Source organism: Heterocephalus glaber, unplaced genomic scaffold (genome assembly GCF_053883595.1).
Source record: "Heterocephalus glaber isolate CG9 unplaced genomic scaffold, H.glaber_assembly_v1.0 deba00001545, whole genome shotgun sequence".
Lineage (NCBI taxonomy): Eukaryota > Metazoa > Chordata > Mammalia > Rodentia > Bathyergidae > Heterocephalus > Heterocephalus glaber.
In genome coordinates, this window is record NW_028258338.1 from 1,926,330 (window position 1) to 1,948,398 (window position 22,069).

General features: G+C 41.1%; 1 protein-coding gene and 1 pseudogene across 3 annotated transcripts in view; one reads left to right on the forward strand and one right to left on the reverse strand.

Annotated features, from left to right (window-relative positions):
* Smc1a (structural maintenance of chromosomes 1A) overlaps positions 1 to 22,069 on the forward strand; it is a 51,432-nt gene that overhangs the window by 7,130 nt on the left and 22,233 nt on the right. For all 3 annotated transcript variants that reach the window (XM_004873513.4, XM_021251232.2, XM_021251233.2), the window contains exons 6-19: positions 609 to 867; positions 963 to 1,103; positions 1,958 to 2,040; positions 2,207 to 2,414; positions 4,691 to 4,876; positions 4,969 to 5,148; positions 5,239 to 5,385; positions 5,482 to 5,619; positions 6,585 to 6,701; positions 6,808 to 6,914; positions 10,047 to 10,188; positions 13,424 to 13,569; positions 13,661 to 13,814; positions 14,881 to 14,991. In XM_004873513.4, the coding sequence (XP_004873570.1) occupies positions 609 to 867; positions 963 to 1,103; positions 1,958 to 2,040; positions 2,207 to 2,414; positions 4,691 to 4,876; positions 4,969 to 5,148; positions 5,239 to 5,385; positions 5,482 to 5,619; positions 6,585 to 6,701; positions 6,808 to 6,914; positions 10,047 to 10,188; positions 13,424 to 13,569; positions 13,661 to 13,814; positions 14,881 to 14,991 (2,119 nt within the window). The remainder of the gene's footprint in view (positions 1 to 608; positions 868 to 962; positions 1,104 to 1,957; positions 2,041 to 2,206; positions 2,415 to 4,690; positions 4,877 to 4,968; positions 5,149 to 5,238; positions 5,386 to 5,481; positions 5,620 to 6,584; positions 6,702 to 6,807; positions 6,915 to 10,046; positions 10,189 to 13,423; positions 13,570 to 13,660; positions 13,815 to 14,880; positions 14,992 to 22,069) is intronic.
* On the reverse strand, positions 12,083 to 12,376 carry LOC106008543 (acyl-CoA-binding protein pseudogene; annotated as a pseudogene).

Below are 22,069 nucleotides of genomic sequence, written 5' to 3' on the forward strand. Positions count from 1 at the left end.
GCTGTGCTGTTCCCTGGGGCTCCTCTGAGCCTAGATTCCAGTGCCTGTATTAGTTTCTCTATCTTCTCCTTGACCTGATTTGGCCAGCACCAGTATAAATGGCTTGCATTTGTGACAAGTAGAATATTTAAATACTCATGCTCTGGGTAGGCAGGTACTCAAAGCAAGGAGAACTTGAAGAAGTGTCCTTGCCAAGTGAGAGAGGAATCTATGGGAGGCCCAGTCACTGGAGTGACTGAGAAGTCTGTCCTAGCGAGAAAAACTGAAATTAGATGCTTAAAGGATAGAAATTTGAAATGGTTAGAGGAGATGTGGGACAACTTAATAAACACAGGTTATTTTTGGGAGTTAGTGAGGAACCTGGTCTAGCAGGGATGGTAACTTGCCTTACCTGGTGGCTGGAATGCTAGGCTGAAGCTATAGTTTCCAGGGAGTAATTGGGTTGCTCCTTTTTTGAGGCTTTATGAGGGCATCAGGCCCATAGTCTTTTAGGAGATTCCCTAAAGTTGATTGTGGGGCTCAGGCTCTGCTTTCTTTAGATAAAACAAGTGGAACTCCTCCTTTTTTCCACAGTGCTAACTGGTTGTCCTCTTCCCCTCTGGCAAAAGGGAGAAGGACTCAGAGCTGAATCAGAAGCGGCCTCAGTACATCAAAGCCAAAGAGAATACTTCCCACAAAATCAAGAAATTGGAAGCAGCCAAGAAGTCCCTGCAGAATGCTCAGAAACACTACAAGAAACGTAAAGGTGACATGGATGAGCTGGAGAAGGAAATGCTGTCAGTGGAGAAGGCCCGGCAGGAGTTCGAGGAACGAATGGAAGAGGAGAGTCAGAGTCAGGGCAGAGACTTGACTTTGGAGGAGAATCAGGTAACCTTTGGAAGGAGTTGCTTTGGGAAGGAGATCACAGGGCTAACATGGGCTGACTCAGTCATCCCTGTCTTCCTTCCCTGTCCCTAACACAGGTGAAGAAATACCATCGGTTAAAAGAAGAAGCCAGCAAGAGAGCAGCTACTTTGGCCCAGGAGCTAGAGAAGTTCAATAGAGACCAGAAAGCTGATCAGGACCGCCTGGATCTAGAAGAGCGGAAGAAAGTAGAGACAGAGGTGGGCAAGAGTTGAGAGTAGGTCTGGGGGCCAGTGGTATAGCTCAGTGGAAGAGTGTAAATTCTGCATGTGTAAGGCTCTGGTTCAATTCCTAGCACCCAAAAAAAAAAAAATCAAGGATGATGTTTCCTAGAAAAGGAAATAATAATGTTTGTCTATGAAGCACTTAACTGTGTGCTAGGCACTATTCTTTATGTACATTCACTCATTTAATTCTTCATTTATGACTACCTTCGTGGTATGGCTGCTATTATCCCTACTTTCCAAATAAGGAAACCATAACAGAGGTGAAGTGATTTGCCTAAGGCCATACAGTTATTCAGCAGCAGAAATAGGATATGAACTTAGCTCTAAAGCTCATATTCTTACCAACTATATTTCACTTATTGCCTGATATCAATGATGATGATATAAAGTTGTTAGATTTCTTAAGATCCTACAAGATCTGGTAAGTTCTGCTTTTACATACTTAATATGTTGGTGGCATTAATAGCTACCTTTTATTTAGTACTTTATATTCTGTGAAGTGGAAATTAGTCACATTTTACAGATGAGAAAAGATTCAGAAAGGCTTGTGAAGCTGTATTTTACCTTAGTTTGAGACTGAATAGTGAGGAAGCCCAGGCTGTGTACAGTACTTATGTTCTGGAGCCCTAGGAGGCCCCTGTCAGTTAGCAGACCAAACTAGATGCTATCTGTGTGTCTGCTTTTTAGGAGGCTTCCTGTGTTAGTGACAGATTGTCCTGGACTTGAGCTCTTGGAGGACCAGGCACATAAGGAAGTGTAAGCCAGGGTCTCATGATCTTAGAGTTAACTGGATCAACCCTTGGTTATGGAATATATTTCTTACCCAGGCCAAGATCAAGCAAAAGCTGCGGGAGATTGAAGAGAATCAGAAGCGGATTGAGAAGCTGGAGGAATACATCACCACTAGCAAGTATGTGACTCTGCAGCCTTTCCCCTTCTTTCCATGCCTGTTCTTCCTCACATGTTCTGCCCCTCTTCAAGCAGGACTGCCAGAGTCTCTTAACCAGAAATACAGTATTGTCTCATAGCATATTATCTCTCACAGTAGCTCTGTGCTTCGTGTTCTCCCTTTGTAGGCAGTCCCTAGAGGAACAAAAAAAGCTAGAGGGAGAGCTGACAGAGGAGGTGGAGATGGCCAAGCGGCGGATCGATGAGATCAATAAGGAGCTGAACCAGGTGATGGAGCAGTTGGGGGATGCCCGCATTGACCGCCAGGAGAGCAGCCGCCAGCAGCGAAAGGCAGAGATAATGGAAAGCATCAAGCGTCTTTACCCTGGCTCTGTGGTAAGACTGGAGACTGGACTTTTCCTAAGTGATTTCTTACACTCATTATTATATGATTTTCACAGCACGTCCTACTTTTTATAGCTGAGGAAAGCAAGGCTCAGAGAGGTTAAATGACTTGCCCAAAGAAGCACAGCTTGAGTGGAGGAACTATAATTCAAACCCAATTTATCCTGACTCTTAAGCTTATGTTCTTTTTACCACATCAGTTATTACCTTGAAGGGTTTGTCTTGCTGTGTCCATTGGGGCAGAAGCAGGGAAGCCCTTGAAAGCGGGAGAGTAGCCATGGGGCTGGAATTACTTTCCCAGAAAGTAGCTCTGTGCAGTTTTCTATATGAGCTCCCTTGGAATGTACCAGTTAACCTGTTAGCTTTTAGGGATACCCTGTGCTTTATCAGATCTCTTGGCTTCTTTCTCCAAATTCTGAGTTCCCAAGTTTCCTGAATATTATGTCTATATTATCCTGTCCTTGGGTTCAACTTAATTTAGCTCCAAACATATTTCCTGGTCACTCCTCTAAACACTGCTGGGGAGATGAGTATGAATTAGTGTGAGTCTCTGCATCTGATGATTCTTGGGAAACCATATTTGGTTTTGGGGGATGGAAGAATAGAACTGATAGGATATTTATTTTGCTGAGTGCTTATGAGAATTTGAGATACATGTATGTAAAGTACCTGGCATAGTTCTAGGGTGGCAGTAGTCTGTGAAATAGTAAAAGTGAGATGTGCACCGATCAATTTGGATTCAGACATGACTGCCTGAAGCCTTTGCTTGGGAGCCAGAATAGGGTCTTCCTCCATAGCATGGAGGCTATCTCTATGTTCCTTGGCAAGGTAGGAAGAAACCACAATGCTTTTGCTCATATAACCAATACAGCACTTTGCTTCTGATATCAGATGTGTGGGAGGTTTTCCCCAATTACCAAGTGATTTGGTAGTAAACACCAGCTGGCTGTCCTATAACTCTGTTCAATTCTGGCACTATCTACCTGGAGGTAGCTCTAGCTACCACGGGTTAAGGGCTCAGTCCTACAAGACTGCCCCTACTTCAGAGCCAGTTGCAAGCCTTAGGTTGTAACCCGTGGTTCTGACTGAGTGTGATAAATTGATTTCCCATGATCCCCCTCCTTGGGTTTGATTAATTTGCTAGAATGGCTCGTACAACTTGGGGAATCTCCTACGTTTACCCATTTAGGATACAGATGAATAGCAGATGGGACTGATATATAGTGTGAGGTATAGAAGAAGGGGCATGGAGTTGCTATGCCTGTTCCAAATACATCACCCTTCAGGTACCTCATCTTGTTCAGCTGTCTGGAAATCTCCCAAACACAGAGCTTTTGGGTTTTTATGGAGGCCTCAATATGTAAGCATTATTGATCAAATCATTGGCCATTGTTGGTCAACTCAACCTTCAGCCCTTTCCTCCCCAGAGATTAGGGGTGGGGTAGGGTGGCACTGAAAGTCCCAACCTTCTACTCTTGCCTTGGTCTTTTCATTGACTAGCTCCCATCCTAAAGCTTAGCTACTTAGAAGTGGCCAGTGATCAGTCAACTTATTGTTACCACCTCATTTTTTGGTGATGTATGTTAGGAACTGAGAATTAAGACTAAATGTTTATTTCACAATATCAGAGTTCACCCCTGGTCTTAATACACATAACAATCATAAATCAGAATGTACTGGAACGTTATTGGAATCCCATTCAGTCATTAATTAGTAATTTAGTCAATTATATCATATGAAAATGTCTCTCTGGGTCAGGCTACTCAGGTTTATAGGCTTCAGTTCAGTCTTATTAGGTCCCAAAAGCAGGGATAGTCTTGGAAAACCTATAGCTTTACTCTTTTGGATATCTGATATAATTGAGTCAAGAAACAGTCATCTCTTGCTCTGAGCCTCTTTCAAAATGTTAATATTATTCTGGGTTTTTTTTACATTATGTGACCCATTTATTCGTTCCTTTAGCCTCCTGTTACCCAAACTTTTTCATCTTTGGAAGGAACATTGGGATTGGCCACTGTGCTAGTCTAGATTATAGGCAGCAATAGTAGTCTTGCAAATGCCTCCCCTCAGTCCATTCCCATTCATAAAGGGTAGAGTTACACAGGTGCAAAATTAGTGGGCTGGTTTGGCCATTAGGCAGTATAGTTGCATTCATTTTTCCTAATACAGATTTTAGCTTGCCTCTTTTTTCCGAGCTTAGTAATTGAGATTCCTGAGCCAGCTCCCAAAAGCCTCATGTTTCCATTTTGCCTTCTTCCTTTACTCAGTATGGCCGCCTTATTGACCTCTGCCAGCCCACACAAAAGAAGTATCAGATTGCTGTGACCAAGGTTTTGGGCAAGAACATGGATGCTATTATTGTAGACTCAGAGAAGACAGGCCGGGATTGTATTCAGTATATCAAGGAGCAACGTGGGGAGCCTGAGACCTTCTTGCCTCTTGACTACCTGGAGGTGAGGCTTGTGGGGATGGGGTTAGGGTTGATTTTGGTGGTCCCTCCCCTTAGCCTTTCATGTTCTACCACTTACTGAACTTCTTCTCACAGGTGAAACCTACAGATGAGAAACTCCGGGAGCTGAAGGGGGCCAAGCTAGTGATTGATGTGATTCGCTATGAGCCACCTCACATTAAAAAAGCTCTGCAGTATGCTTGTGGCAATGCCCTTGTCTGTGACAATGTAGAGGATGCCCGCCGTATTGCCTTTGGAGGCCATCAGCGTCACAAGGTGTGGATTCCCTTGCCCAGGTTCGAGCTAGATAGGCTCAGTACTGGAGATTCCTCTGTTCAATTTATTTCTTCTTCCTGCTGTGTATAGACAGTGGCATTAGATGGGACCCTGTTCCAGAAGTCAGGAGTCATCTCTGGTGGGGCCAGTGACTTGAAGGCCAAAGCTCGGCGCTGGGATGAAAAAGCAGTAGACAAGTTGAAAGAGAAAAAGGAGCGGTTGACAGAGGAACTAAAAGTAAGCTATAGGCAGTGCTGGTCCCTAGGAGTAAGGGGTTTTGAGCCAGCAAGGCCACCTTCTTGTCACTGAGCTCTTTTTTCTTGCTCCCTTCAGGAACAGGTGAAGGCAAAACGCAAAGAGGCCGAACTGCGTCAGGTGCAGTCTCAGGCCCATGGACTGCAGATGCGGCTCAAGTACTCACAGAGTGACCTAGAACAGACCAAGACACGGCATTTGGCACTGAATCTCCAGGTGGGGCCTGGCATTCAGCCCAGTCCTCTAAGGCCATCCTCACATTCCTAGCCTAGGTTTTTTTGTGGGTGAACACTCACATTCTTCTTCCCAGCCACTTCGGGCAAAACAAGCAGAGCCTAGAGTTCAATAGCCAGAGGTTCAGATATTAACTTAGTCATGAGTGGAACAGTAGGCAAGTTACTTAATCTCTTAGTGTCAGCTTTCTTACCTTTATACGAGTAGAATTAGCCAGACGTGGCACATGCCTATAATCCCAGCTGAGGCAAGAGGATTGCTACCAAACATAGTGAGTTCAAGTCTAGCCCAAACTACTTAGCAAGACTCTATGTCCCCCTTTCCCACCCCCAAAAATAGTGGAATTAGTATCTACTTTATAGGGTCATAGCAAAATGGAATGAATTAATATCTAAAAATGCTTAGAGTAGTAGATGCTGAGAAAATATAAAGTGCTATTCTTAGCATAATTCATTCAATTATTTTAACTTCTAAAAGTAAACTGAAAGTGAGCTTCAAGCATTTTAATCCTGTGGGTGGGAGTATTGTTCTAGATATATTAAATGTGATTTTGATTATGGGGTGCTTCCCCAGTTTATCCTGGAGGTGTTCTATAATATGTAGTGTGTGTATATATAATTTTTTTCCTAAAAAAAAAAGCCTAGATTCTAAAACATGTCTGGTCCCAGGTGTTATAGATAAGGGGATGTGGACCTGTAACTAATAATGTTTCTTTGCACTCAGCCCTGTGGATTGAAGCTGGCTAAGCAAGTCTCGTGAGGAGTCCAAAGTTCCAGTTACATGGCTCCAGTGAGAGATAATAGAAAATTGACTAGGGCAGTGGTCCCGAGTTTTGTTTTCTCAGTGTCTGGAGAGCTAGCTTTCCTTGGCCGTGGGCCCAATGTAGTCAGTGTAGCTCTCTTCCTCCATGGAGCCTTATATCTTGTCTTTTAACCCATTGCCTGTAGGAAAAATCCAAGCTGGAGAGTGAACTGGCCAACTTTGGACCTCGAATTAATGATATCAAGCGGATCATCCAGAGCCGAGAGAGGGAAATGAAGGACTTAAAGGAGAAGATGAATCAGGTTGGTGGGGGATGAGCCATGCCAGCATGTGCGTCAGGACAGGACTGAGATTAGAAGCAGTACTCTGACCAAGTGGATCTATGCCTTCCCTGGCTTTTCCCCTCAGGTGGAGGATGAGGTATTTGAAGAGTTCTGTCGGGAGATTGGTGTACGCAATATCCGAGAATTTGAGGAGGAAAAGGTGAAACGGCAGAATGAAATTGCCAAGAAGCGGTAAGTGGAAGTATTGATAAAAGACTGAGATCCATTCCCCTGAGGCTCCATCCAGTCTTACATCTTTTTTTTTTTTTTTTTTTTGGGTACCGGAGATCGAACTCGGGACCTTGCGCTTTTGAGGGGCAGGCAGTGGAACCACTGAGCTAAATCCCCGGCCCTAGCCTTACATCTTTGAAAGTCAGATGCAGTCATAAGGCAGGAACCAGCTCTTAGAACCACAATAGTTTATTATAGGTAGGGAAATCAGGGAGGTGGTAGGCAGTATACCATAGGAGAGTGGATAAGAGTGCCCCCTTAAATTTGGTTTACCTGGATTACAATCCCAGCTCCACAACTCATTATCCTGGGCAGTGACTTGACTTCTCTAAGCCTGTTTCCATAAATTGAGAAAATAATGTTACCTATCTTATGACATTGTTGGGAGGATCAGATGAAATAATCCTTGTAAAGTATTTAGCACAATACTTAGCACCTATTAAGAGGAATAAACACACGTTATCATTATCCTGATGTGTGTGTGGAGGGGGTTCTAGTTTGAGGAGTAATGAGAACCAAACAAGCTTCCCCTTTCTTCCTTACTTTCATTCATTCAGTCAGTCTTTCTTGATTGCCCACCTTGTGCCAGGTTGTCCTGTGCTAGGTATTGGAGGGGAGCAGGGAAGATGGGAAAGATGATAGTGTTGAAAGAGATCTGCACCCCCCGACCCAGGTGTCAGTCAACAGTTTGTCCAGCCCTTCACCCAAACCGTAAATATGCATTGCTCTCTTGCCACAAGCCAGGCTCACAGGTTGTAGAATTGAATCAGAGGCTTTCTCTTTCCTTAGGGAATTTATGGAGTGCTTGGGCAAACAGGCAAATCAACAATTTCAATACAGTGTGATTGATGGTGTGACTGAGGTAGACACAAAATAACAGAACATTTTCAAGGAGCTGCAAGTCCATAAGGAAAAATAAAAACAACACCAAGAAAGAGACTTAATAGGAAAATGGGCAGAGGATATAGTTGGCATTTCATGGAAAGAGAAGCTCAAATGGCTAACAACTGTAGAAATTGATGTTCAGACTCTTAATCAGAGAAGTGAAAGTTAAAAACAATCTAGTAGTATTTAGTGAAAAGTCTACATATGTCCTCTTTAGTATGTGAAGATTACACACAGACACACACACTTTATAGATATGTATTCCAGAGAGTGAGTCTTGCCACCTAATCACCTAAAGAAACACATTTAGAGTTGTTTATCTTGGCATAGTCTATATTTGTGGAATGTTGGTGGCAATGTAAATGACCATCACTGGAGGAAAGTGTAAGTTAAATGTGATAAATACACAGACTATGGAATACTGTGGAGCATTTCAAGGCAATAGATTTATAAATAATTACATGGAGAAATTATAAACAGTATTAACTGGAAAAGTAAGAAATTTGTAACTTCATTTGTGTAAACTTAAAAACAATGACATTTTACAAAGATAAATATTTTTAAGAATGTGTGTGGGCCAAGGATTTAGCTCAGTGGTTCCATCAAGGCCCTGAGTTCAATCCCCAGTACAAAAAAAAAAAAAAAAAAAAGAATGTGTGTGGGGTGTGTTTTCACATTGGGCAAGGTGATAGGATGACAATCAGGAATTGAAACAAAGGAGACCAAGGAAGGATCTTGCATAGACAGCAAAGGTAAGTGTGTTATGTGCTGTGGGGTTTGATTATCTCAACTGTGCAACTGAAGTTCTAAAAAGGAGAAACCCAAGAAAGCATAATAGAAACTAAAAACCTGCTCTGAATCATCAGGAAAGGATTTATAGAACAAGGAGTGATGAACTGGAATCCTAAAGAGTGAGTGGGATTTAGCCAGCCAAGCAGCTACAGAAGAAGGGAGGTCCAGGAAGTGAGAACAGCATGCTTGGAGGTGTGAGAGGGTATGCCTTGTTCTGGATACTAAGTAGCTTTGAATGTCTGGAGCATAAAAACAGGGTCAGGAGGAAGGCGGGGGTGGTGGAGAGGTCAGCAGGGGCCAGATCACAGAGAGCTTTGTGAGTCATACTTAGGAAATTGGACTTAAAATTGCATAGCTCAAAATTACAGTTAATTACATTCCATTTGGATTATAGTGACTACAGTAATAGCTGCTAGCATGACATCTGGCTACATCTTTCACACCATACTGTGGGTTGGAGGGGCAGTTGGAAGTTAGCCCTGCCTGGCTTGCTAATGTCTGTGTGCTGGTACCACGCTCTGAGGTTCTAAAGAGATGAGGAAATGGCAATAGGAATCCAAGTATTTTCTCCCATGTTCTTATACTACCCAAACTGCCCCTTAAGAGGTTCTAAAATCTTCAGAAAGAGGTTTGGATAATAGAGTCAAAGCATCTGGGCATAAAGATGAGTTGAATGCAGCTAGTATACCTGGAAGTGGTGATAACTAAAATTTATTGAGTAGTTTCTGTGTGCCAGGCATGCTTCTAAGGACTTTTTACATATTAACTCATAAGAAAATCTAGTAACTTTGAGGTAAGTTCTGTCATTATTTCCATAAATGAGGAATCTGGGGCATGGAGAATATAATTAATTAACTTGCTGGAGATCACATACTAGTAAGTGACAGAGTTGGAAAAACAATCCTCTTAACCCACTATAATATATTGTAATAAAGGTATAAGGGAAAAGGCCTGGGTTTTGATGTTCATATGGGGTTCTAGCCTCATATGTGCTGATTATTAGCTGTGTGGTATTGGCAAGGTCTTTCACCTGTTAGCCTGTTTCTTTTATAAATAGGATAATAAAGACTAGTTGTGGAGCTGTTGATTAGAATTTTAGAGGTAATGTCCATAAAGTACATAGAAGCTTAATAGGAGTTAACTAGCTGGTGGGTTTGGTTCAGATGGACTTTTTGGTGCCTACTATGAACTTGGGAACATTCTACAGTCTCCAGTTCTTAAAGGGGTAAATAGGGTTTGTCTTAGTCCCCCCTGCCTCATACCATGTTCTTGGTATTAGGTTGAGGAACTTAGTTTTCCAACTTTGAGAAACCATTTTAAGTGTATATGAATGAATGGATGAGCTGATAGTGAATGAAATTTAGAAGTAACTCAGAAACTCTGAACCCTGCATCTCGTTCCTCTTTTACTTCACAGTTTGGAGTTTGAGAATCAGAAGACTCGCTTGGGGATCCAGTTGGATTTTGAAAAGAACCAACTGAAGGAGGACCAGGATAAAGTACACATGTGGGAGCAGACAGTGAAAAAAGATGAAAATGAGATAGAAAAGCTCAAGAAGGTAAGGAAGGAGAAAATTGAAAGACAGAGAAATTGAAATAGATGTGACAAACAGAAGGATAATGTCCAGAATTTATAACACTCATCTAAGTCAGGAAAAACACCAAGACTAAACTAGAGGGAAAATGAGTAATTGTGGCACAAACAATCCAAGAGATGCAGATAGCCCATAAACACATGAAATAATTTAGCCTTATCAGATATCAGAAATGCAGATTAAAGCAACAATTGAGTATAATACCACATTACTCAGGATTTTTTTTTAATTACCCAAGATTTAGAAACAAAAGAACAATGCTCAGTACCAACATTGCAGTATTCTTCAGCAGTGTGGCAACCATCCATCAGCTGTCTTCAGAATGCATTTATACCCTCTAACCCAGTAATACCTGAAAAGATAACCAGAATTCTGGCAAAACTTTGTGCAAGCAGGTTGATGTTTATTACAAGCAATATTGGTGTTTCCAAATTAGAAATTACTCAGTTCCCCTTGGCAAGTGGGAATTTAGCAAATCATACTACATTCATGTATTTGTGTAATGTAGTGGTCTTCAAACCTCATTAGTACATAGACCCTTTTTTTGTTATTGTTGCACGCACCCCACCGCCCCCACACCATACCAAGGATTGAACTCAGGATCTTGTGCTTGCCAGGCAGGCACGGTGTCATTGAGTTACATCCCCAAACTGCTTTTATTTTTTTGAGGCAAGGTATTGCTATGTAATTCAGGCTGGCCTTGAACTCACCGTGGCCCAGGCTGGCCTCAAACTTGCAGCGATCCTCCTCCCTCATCCTCCTAAGTGTGTGTGTCACCATACCCAGTGGGTACACAAATAATTTTTGTGTTTGGGATTTTTCGTTTGGATTGGTTTGGTTTTTTGAGATAGAGTCTCTCTGTGTAGTTCAGGCTGGCCTTGAACTCACTTATGTAGCCCAGGATCATCTCAAATTTGCTATGATCCTCCTGCCTCAGCCTCCCAAGTGCTGGGATCACAGATATGCTCCACCATGCCTGACCACAGGCTCTTTTTAAAGCAAAACTGTTCCTTAAAATCTTCAGTCTAGGCTTAAATCTTTGGTATTACTTAAATATATTTGTAGAACACTTAACCAAAAGCCAAGACAAACATAAATTTAAGTTCTCACAAAATGAATAAAATGTTTTAAAAGTAATGTACTTTTTAATTGCTCTCAGGCACAAAGAAATCAAGGAATGTCAGTAATAATTTCAACCCCTAATCTGTTATAGCCATATCTTGAAGAACCTTGAGGAACCAGGTTAACTGGTTATTTTCATTATTTCACATCATCCACAATACAGTGATAACTCGGTGGTCAAGTTCAGTTCTTTCCAGATTCATGTTTGAACACTGAAAAATTTGAGAACTGGCCATATTTTTTCCAAAAGAAATAATGAAAAACCAAGTAATTGGTTCTGAGCCCCAAAAGTTACACTTATATAAATTCACTTTTCCAGGACTTTAACAAATTTCGCAATGATTTTTTTCTTTAACTCTATCATGGTTCTCACCATTTTCCTCTTAGCTTTATTGCTGGTATCACTTTCTTTGGAGCCATGGTTACAATATTTTACACCAAGTGTAAAAAAAAAAGACAAACATTTTAGCACACTAACACAAGCGCTATACAGTGTGTTGTCTGAGTGAGAGCGACGCTTAGACTGAAGTTATCACCCCTTTGTCCATGGTGAGATGTGACATGTGACTGACTTGGCTTGTAGAGATTTTTTCAAGTCAGATTTTCGGTTTGACTTCAAGCAAAATTACGAACACTAGGCAGATTTTTTTCAAACTTTACTGTTCAAGTAGTAGATAGTTCGAGTTTGGAGCCCTTCAACAACTGAAATAACATATTTGAGAAACAAGACATTGCATCATTTTAGGTTAAATACAAGGCTGGCAACCAAATCCAGTTTCTTAATACAGTATTTCATTAGCTCTTCTACTTTGTCATCATAACCTTTCCTGGCATTTTCCTTAGTAATCTCTTTTAGCTGATTCTGGATTTGGCCCTGCCTTTGAGATCTAACATCTTGAGCTGTTCTGTGCTTATGTTGCCCACAGTCACTTGTTTGTAGCGACTGTAAATGAATAGCATCTCATCCATTGGCATGATCTTGACATAGTTAACACTGTCGAGGAGCTTTCTCAAACTTAGCCTGAGACATACTAAGTGGGATTGCTAGGGGCTCACAGAAGAAGTGAGGAGTAGAAAGTAATGGTATAAGTAGATTGGCAAATACCTTTAGAGGCACAGCCTCAAGCATCCCAACCCCAAATTCAGACGTCATGTAAATTCAGTGCAACAGATGATGATATTTTGCTGAAATCAAGTCACTTCAGTGTGACTATGCTAGTGACTGCTACAGCTCATTTCTTTTAGTTAAGCATGCCTATGTATTATGTGATGACTCTTTCCTTAACATCTTTCATCTTTAAATTATCATCAAATTTTTGTCCCTTACAACATTCCCTCCTAACATCGTTTGACTATTATGCCTGCCTATATTGGTTGCTTGTGCTTCATTAACCCCTGATGATTATAGTAGTCGTCTTTGGTCTCACTGGAATCTTAAATGCAGTTGCAGATCAGGCAGTAAAATCCTGGGCCAGGACTAGATTTATATCTAGATGATTCAGGATAATGTATTCATGTGACCTTTTATTTTGAAATAATTTTCGACTTAGCAGAAAGTTGCAGGAATAGTAGAGTCATCCCTTGATCTATGAGGGGTTGGTTCTGGGACCCTGGCTTCAATCCCTAGTACCACCACAAAAGAAAAAAAATGTGGAAAAAATGTTCAAATATAATATTAAGTGAGAATATAGAATACAGTACAATCATAATACATAATGCAATATAGTCTCCACTAGGTAAAGCTATTTTTAAATAATGCTAGGAGGAAATATGCTAGAATGTTAATTGGCTATCTCTGGCTAGTGGAATTATGAGTGATCCCCCTCATTTTTATTATTTTTCAATACTTAGAACTCTTTTGCAGTGGGCAGTTTATATAATTGGGCTGGGGACGGGCACTAAATAATTTAGAAAAAGGTAAAAGAAGGCTGAGGGTTGATGGGAGGCTTGTAAAAGCAGAGCTTGTTGTTGAGAAGCTGCAACACACTGCCTGGTGGGAAGGATGGGGCAAGAGGAGACAATCCCAAGGTCAAATGGGAAAGCCCTCACCTCTTCCTGTTTTCCCTGCTGTGACCAGGAGGAACAAAGACACATGAAGATCATAGATGAGACCATGGCTCAGCTACAAGACCTGAAGAATCAGCACTTGGCCAAGAAGTCAGAAGTAAATGACAAGAATCATGAGATGGAGGAGATTCGTAAGAAACTGGGAGGTGCTAACAAGTGAGTGGGTTCAGGCCCAGGGTGGGAGGAAGTAGGTAGAACAGGCAGCTTGCCAGATTTGGGTCTCACTTAGCTCCCTGGACCCTTTTAGGGAAATGACTCATTTACAGAAGGAGGTGACAGCCATTGAAACCAAGCTTGAACAGAAGCGCAGTGACCGCCACAACTTGCTACAGGCATGCAAGATGCAGGATATCAAGTTGCCACTCTCAAAGGGTACCATGGATGATATTAGTCAGGAAGAGGTGAGTTATGGCTGGTAGTAGGAATGGGCTGTGGATGTTAACCAGGGTGAACGTGGCTGGGAAGGGCAGGTGAAAGAAGGACAGTGAGGGGGATAAAGAACAAAGGATGTAGGAGAGATGAGGCAAGGTGAGTTAGTTAAGGCAGGTGAGATGAAAGGTGGTTCTGGTGTGAGAGGGAAGGTGAGTTTGAGAGTTGAGCTGGAAGCCAGTGGGTGGTGTGAGAGTTGAGTCAAGAGCTGATGAATTCATTAACCTTAAGGACTTGAGCTATGTTGTGTTAGCTCCAGCAGGTGATGGATATTGTTAAGAGTGAAGTGATGGACTTTAGCCAAGCACAAAGGAAGACAGGAATCAGTGGGAACAGAGAGATGATGGCTTAGCTGCAGTGAGAGAGGTTGGCCAGAAGAGGGTTGAGTAACGGACATCAGCAGTGCAGAGGTGAGGAAGCTTAGTTACAGGAAAGGGAATGACATTAGCCAATAGAGATGTTGAGGCATTTTATCCATTGGAAGTGAAAAACAGTAGCCAGGGGGTGGAAAACATTAGCTGCAAGGGTATTTATGTATATTTTATCTTAAAAGTGTTCAGGTATCTCAGTCCTATGGTCTTCCTCCCTCTTAAAAGGAGCATTTCAGTTTAATTCAGTAAAATATTTTCAACACCAAAATTGTTCTGGGCATCGTGGTAACATGTGACATTATTACCTCTAATCCTAACCACATCCCTGTGAGGCAGGCATTGTCCCCATGTTATAGATGAAGAAACTCAGGCTGGGGACATGTATTTAGTGATAAAATGGTTACCTAAAGTACACGAGGTCCTGGGTTCCATTTCAAGCACTGAAAAAAAAAAAAAGGAGTGGGGATGACTTCACAATCCAAGAGCATGACTTGCCCAGGATTACACTGTTAGTAAATACAGCCCAATTTTAAAATGGTCTTTCTATTTTTCCGCCCTGGAAGTGCTTCCTCTAACACATGGAAGGCTACAAAGGAGCCCTAGGCTCCCCTTAGAGGGCCACTCATGGCCAGTCCGTTCCATTTGACTCTGCCTCTTGCCATTGCAGGGTAGTTCTCAGGGAGAAGATTCAGTGAGTGGTTCCCAGAGAACTTCCAATATCTATGCACGAGAGGCCCTCATCGAGATTGACTATGGTGACCTTTGTGAGGATCTCAAGGTAAAGATCAACCATGGGGCATCTTTCCAGGTATCCTTTCCAGTCAGCCTATGGAGACATGGAGATTGTGGCTGGAAAGAAAAGCTGGCAAGGGAAGGAGAACCAAGCTGTTGTGAGTCAAGGTCTCCCCCTTATATGTAAACACAGACACATGCACATATCCCACCCCACACCCCCAGATTGGCCTCAAGTATTCCTCAGGACTGTGCCAGGTACTATTCTCATTCTGGGTATCTCTCACTCATCTTGCTTTAGCTGCCATCTCTATGCTAGGTCCTACAAGTTATCTCAAACCCCAGCCTTCCAAATCTGCCCCTTCTCAGTGCCACCTATATGCTCAATCAGAAATCTTGGCCTCATGCTTGACTCCTCCCTCTTACTTTACATAATCAGTTACCAAGCCCTATCAAATCTATCTCCTAAATATCTATTGAGTTCTCCTTTCTTTGTGTTTGTACCCTCTCCTTCATCTCACATAGACTTGCAGTAGCCTCCTAGTCTCCAATACTTTCCAATTTGTACCTCATCATTATTCCAGGGGGACTTGGTTTTGTAAAAAAACAAAAAACAAAAAAAAAACTTACGGAAATTTTCAAACATTAATAGAAATGAGCCGAATGATATAATGAATGCCAGGCACCCATCACCCAACCTCAACAGTTAGTAACATATGGTCAGTCTTGGGGCTTTGTTTGTTTGTTTGTTTGTTTGTGGGGTTTTTTTGGATTTTTGAGACAAGCTGTCCCTGTGTAGTTGAGGCTGGCCTTGAACTTTCAGCTTTTCCCTATTTAATATGATGTGGGCTGTTGGTTTGTCATAAATGGCTTTTATCAGATTGAGATAAGGTTCCTCTCTACCAGTGATGGCGAACCTATGGCATGCATGCTGCTGTGGGCTATGTGTACCATTGAAAGCCCTAAAAGGTTTACCATTACTGCTCTATACCTACTTTCTTCAGGGTTTTTATCATGAATGGATGTTAGATTTTCTCAAAAGATTTTTCTGCATCTTTTGAGATGATAATATGATTTTGTCCTTCTATTTGTATGATGTGTTAAATTTCTTGATTTACATATGTTGAACCATCCTTCCATCCCTGAGATGAAGCCTACTTGGTCATGATGTATTATCTTTTTGATGATTTGTTGCATTCTGTGTGCCAGTAAGTGGTACCTCAGTTCATGAACTTAATTCGTTCCACAAATTCTGTTGAAGATGGCCACATTCATGTTCATGCAGGGAAGATGGTCGTGGTCATATTTATCACCCCATGTGGAGTTTGCAAAGGAAAGTAAAATTTTGCAAAATTGCTAATGAACAGAAACATTTGTGAACCAAGGCATTACTGTATCTTGCTGAGGATTTTTGCATTGATGTTCATTAAGGAGAGTGTCCTGTAGTTCGCTTTTTCGGTTGGGTCCTTGTCTGATTTTGAAATCAGTAATGCTAGCTTCCAGGAATGACTTTGGGAGTACTTCTCTTTTGATTTCATTACTTTTTGAGGAGTATTGGTGTTAGATCTTCCCTGAAATTCTTGTGGAATTCAGCAGTGAATTCATCAGGTCCTGGGGTTTTCTGAGTTGGTAGATTTTTTTTTTTTTAATTACTGCTTCAGTTTCATTGCCTGTTACTGGATTATTCAGGCCTTTTATAATTTTCATGGTTCTGTTTTGGTAAGTCATATTTATCTAGAGATCTATTTCTTCTGGATTCTCCAATTTATGGGAGTAAAAGTTTGGAAAGTAGTTACTAATAATCTTTTGGATTTCAGTGGTGTCTGTTGTGATTTCATCTTTTTCATTCCTAATTGGATTGATTTGGGTCTTTTCCTTTTGCTAAGATTGGCTAAGGATTTGTCTATTTTGTTTATATTTTTTTAAGCGCCAGCTCTTCAATTCATTGATTCTTTGTATTTTTTTTTAGTCTCAAGTTTGTTAATTTCATTAATTTCTGCTCTGATCTTTATAATTTCCTTCCTTGTACTAGCCCTGGATTTGAATTGTCCTTGTTTTTTCTAAGATCATTAGGTTATTTATTTGGGCTTGCTCTGTTTTTCTGATGTGGGCAATCACAGCTATAAACTTCCCTCAGAGGACTACTTTCATCGTGTCCCATAAGTTGTCATGTGTTGTACTGGCATTGTCTTTGGATTCTAGGAACTGTCTAATTTCTTCCTTGATTTCTTCTGTGACCCATGATTATTTGAGAGTATACTGTTTATTTTCTATGTGTTTGAATAATTTCTGTGGTTTCTTTTGCCTGATTTTTCATTTCATTGCCCTAGGTCTGATAATATGCATGTTATAGATAATTTGGGTTCTTCTGCATTTACATGACTAGTTTTTCATGCTCTACAGGCTAGTATGTGATCTGTTTTGGAGAAAAGCCCATGTGCTGCTGAGAAGAATGTGTATTCTGTTGTTGGGTGGAACACTGTCGATATTAAGTCTGTTGGTTTGAAGGTTTGGTTCAGCTCTGATATTTCTTTGTTGATTTTTGCCTAGTTGACATGTCTATTTGTGACTGTGGGGTATTGGAGCCCCTCACTGTAATTATGCTGATCTTTATCTTTTATGTCCAGTAGTGTTTGTTTTATGAAGTTGAGTCACCAGCGTTCTGTGCATTTGTTAATAATTGTTATTTCTTTCTGTTCAGTTCTCTCCTTAACCAATATGTAGGGCCTTCTTTGCCTCTTCTGATCAGTTTTGGCTTGAAGTTCACTTTGTCTGGAAATAGGATAGCTACTCCTGCTTGTTTTCTGGTTCTCATTGTATGGAATAGTGTTTTCCATCCTTTGATTTGTAGTCTGTGTGTCTTTTGAGGTCAAATGTGTTTCTTGTATGCAACATCCCTTTGAGTTTTGTTTCTTGTTGCATTTTACTAATCTGTGTCTTTTGCTTGGGAAATTGAGACCATTCACATTGCAAGTTGTTGTTGTTTTTTGGTATGGGGGATCGAACTCGGATCTTTGCGTTTGCGCAGCAGGCGGCGAAACCACTGAGCTAAATCCCTGGCCCATCACATTGCAAGTTATTTCTGAAAGGTATTGACTTATTCCTGTCATTGCTTTCTTTTCATATTTCCTTTCATTATTCCCCCTTTTTTCCCTTCTACTTAATTGCTTACCCTTCCTGGTATATTCATTCTATTAGACTTTTTGGCATTGTTGGTGTTATTGCCTCTTTCTAGGATATCCTGGGGAAGCTTTTGGAGTGCTGATTTGGTAGTCATGAATTTCCCAAGGTTCTCTTTGTCATGAAAAGACCTTATTTCTCCATCAATTTTGAAAGAGTTTTGTAGGATATGTCAATCTGGGTTGTACAATATTTTCTTTTCGGGCTTGAAACATTTCTTCCGGCCTTTAAGTGTTGTATTTAAAAGTCTGCTGTAATTCTAATGGATTTACCTTTATAAGTGATTTGTTGCTTTGCTTCAATAGCTTTTAAGATTCTGTCCCTATGTTGTACTTCCACAATTTTGACTGTGATATGCTGTGGAGAAATTCTTTTCTGATCATGGCTCTTTTGGGTTCTATATGCCTCATATATCTGCTTCTTTTCCCACGCTTAGAAAGTTTTCTGATGTTAGTTCTGTAAACAGGTTATTTTTAATGCTATTGGTTTTATCTTCTCATTTTTCACTAATTCCATTTAATCTTTGGTTAGTCTTCTTTGTGTTATTTAGCAGCTATTGGATCCATTTATCATGTTCTCTTGTTGTTTTTAAAGTATGAATAATTGGTGACTAATGTCAGCATTGTCTTCTAGTTCTGACACTCTGTCCTCACATTGGTCACTTCTGCTGTCCATACTTTCAATAGGATTTTTAATCTCCTAGATTTCTGTTTGATACCTTTTTGTAGACTCTTAATTCTTGGGTAAACTTGTCATTCATGTTTTGTATCATCTTGATTAGCTCAGCTAGCTTTTCATTAGTATCTTCTGTAAACTTGCTGATCATTTTGTTTGTTATATCCATATCCATTTAGTTGTATCTTTGAGCTTGTGAAGCACCTTATTGATCTATTTTTTTCTCTCGCTCTCATCATTTTGAATAATTTCACTGTTTGGCTTTTTATTTCCTCCCCACTGATGCCCCATGGATCAACTTTGGGGGGGTTGGGAGTTTTTGGAGTCATTTTGTTGCCCTGTTTTCCCTCTACCCCCCCCCCCTTCCCTGTGCTGAGGTTTGCAGGTCAATTATAGTGGAAAGACTTTGTTGCTATTATGGAGGGAGATCTCTTTGGTTAGCATCTGCTTTTAAGTGATATATTATGGTGGCAGTGCATGCCTATAATCCAAGCACTCAGGAGGCTGAGGCAGGAGGATTGTTGCAAGTTCGAGGCCAGCCTGGACTACATAGTGAGTTCAAGGCCAATCTGAACTACATAACAAGACCCTGTCTCAAAAAACGAGACCCTGTCTCAAAAAAAAAGTACTCTGGGCGTGGCTAACTATAGGCCTTTGCCTCTGTTCCAAGATCCAACTGGCCCTGTTAATTTGCAGGAGGAGGATACAGTGTAATTGGCCCAGCATCCAGTTCTCTTATAATAGACTGCAGTATTGTTAATGCCACAAAGGCATACAGAAAACTAGTTAATAGCTACAGCTGTGCCGCTCTGGCAATAGCAAGAAAATTAGCTGCAATAATAGTATCAGAAACAAATTGGATATTGCCATACCATAAGAACCAATAATGTATCGCCCTTAACCATAGAAATATGATCTATAACTATAGTATAAGCACTAACAAAGCAAATATTGGGCATACAGTAAATACCTGCTAAATACAACCAATATACCGCTACGAACAATAGAATTTAACAGTAATAGCATAGAGTTAACTGGAAAATTTTAAAAATTAAGCAGTGGAAGATGGAAAGGAGGAGAGTGAGAGAATGGATTCTGTTAAGTAAAGGAAATTAACAGAATTAAATAAAAGTAATAGGAAAGAACAAGAAAAATAAGAAAAAGAAAAAATTAAAAGAAGGGGAAAAAAAACCCGAACCTCAAAACCAATAAAGGAAAAAAAGGGGGAGCAATAAATCCAAAAACTTCCTTTGGGGCCAGGGATTTAGGTCAGTGGTTCTTTCACCTGCCTTGCAAGTGCAAGGATCCGAGTTCAATCCCTGGTACCAAAAAAAAAACTTCCTTTGTAGTTTTGATTGAATGGTTTCTATCCAGGGTCTGCTGTCTTAGAATCCAGCCATAGTCTTAGAATCCAGCCATAGTTTTCTCTACCTAAATTTATAGCTTATGTGTTTGTAAGCTGCCCTCCCTGCTCCAGAGTCTGCTCTGTTTGTACAACCCAGGTTATGGCAATGATCTAAGCTGAGGTGTGTCCTTCCTCACGTTGATAGATGGGTAAAGCAGTCAGATGACTGATCACTGTGCTGGATATAAGCAGCAGGGAGGGGGTTCAAGCAGACTATTGGGCTTAATGCATGCAGTTTCACACCCAGCCACCTCAAAAGCCATGCACGCCGAGCCTAGCTTCTCATCATGAAGCGCAGGGTCCATCTCCTTCCTGGCCTAAGCATAAACTTCTTGGGGGTCTTGTGTCTAGCCTGCGCCCTCCCTGCAACTGTCTCTCATGGCCATCTCTCACCCAGTTCCCGTGGTAGGCTAACACTGCAAACCCCGAAGTGAAGTTGTTCTGTAGTTCTTCTGTGGCTTAGTCTTAAAACAATTAACCTCTTCTCAAAATGGGGCCTTATTAAACCTTCTCAAATATGGTGGATGCTGCAGTGGATTTCTTCTCCAACTCTAGCCTGCCATTTGGAACGAGTCACTTTCAGAGTAAAATCCCATGTTGTTTTTGCAGTTTACAACTGTGGAATTTTCTTTGTGGTAGCATTCCTTGTCCATTCCATTGTTTTCCCCTGGAGCTGCCAACTCTTTGCCAGTTTACTTTGTGTCTCTGCAGAGAGAGAGGTCCCCCTCCCCAGGAGCCAGGGTGAGCTTTCTAGACTGCTTTGGCGGTTTTTTGGGGGTTTTTTGGGTTTTTTGTTTTGTTTTGTTTTGTTTTCTTTATGGTTTTTTGAGATAAGGTCTCACTCTGTAATTCAGGCTGTCCTTGAACTCACAGTGATTGTCCTGCCTCAGCCTCCCAAGTGCTGAGATTATAGGCATGCACCACCATGCCTGGCAGACTGCTTCATTCATTTCTCGGCATTGTGCTATATTTTTCCAGCTTCTCTGTACTTTCTAGTTTACCCGTCAGCTCCCTCCCAATTTCCAGAGGTGGACTTTTTTTTTTCATTATCAAGTTGTTCTTTTTCAGGTATCTTGATTCTGGTTCCTGGAAAGGCTTTATTTTGCTGCTGATTGCTCCCTCTTCTTTCTTTTTTATGGTACTGAGGATTGAACCCAGGAAGCACTGAGCTACATCCCTATCCCTTTTTAAATTTTGGTATTGGGGATCGAACTCAGGACCTTGCGCTTGCGAGGCAGACAGCGGAACCACTGAGCTAAATCCCTGGCCTCCCTTTTTAAATTTTGAGTCTCACTAATTTGCCATGACTGGCCTCAAACTTGTAATCTCCTACCTCAGCTTCTCAAGTAGCTGAGATTATAGGCATGCACCACCATATCTGCCTTCATTTTTCTTCTTGCTGAGTATATTGTCCCATTTTTGGCCAGTGGGAGCCACTTCCAGTTAATTTTTGTTGTTTTTAGTGGGGTTTTTGGGGGGTTTTTTTGTTTGTTTTTTTTTTGGTACCAGGGATCGAACTCGGGTCCTTGCGCTTGCACAGCAGGCAGCAAATCCACTGAGCTAAATCTCACGCCCATTTTTAGATTTTTATTATGGAAAAATTTACATGCAAATGTAAAATAATAAAATCCTTCTTCTTGTATTACAGTTTGAACAACCATCAGTTCATTGCCAAACTTGCTTCATGTGCACCTTCCACACACTCTGTAATAAATTTGGACATATTTCATTTGTTAATATTGAAGATTGTATCTCTAAAAGTGGTAAATATTAGAACCATTATCATGGCTCTAAAATAATAATTGTTGGGCTGGGAATGTAGCTTAGTGGTAGAGTGCTTGCCTAGCATGGTTCAGGCACTTGG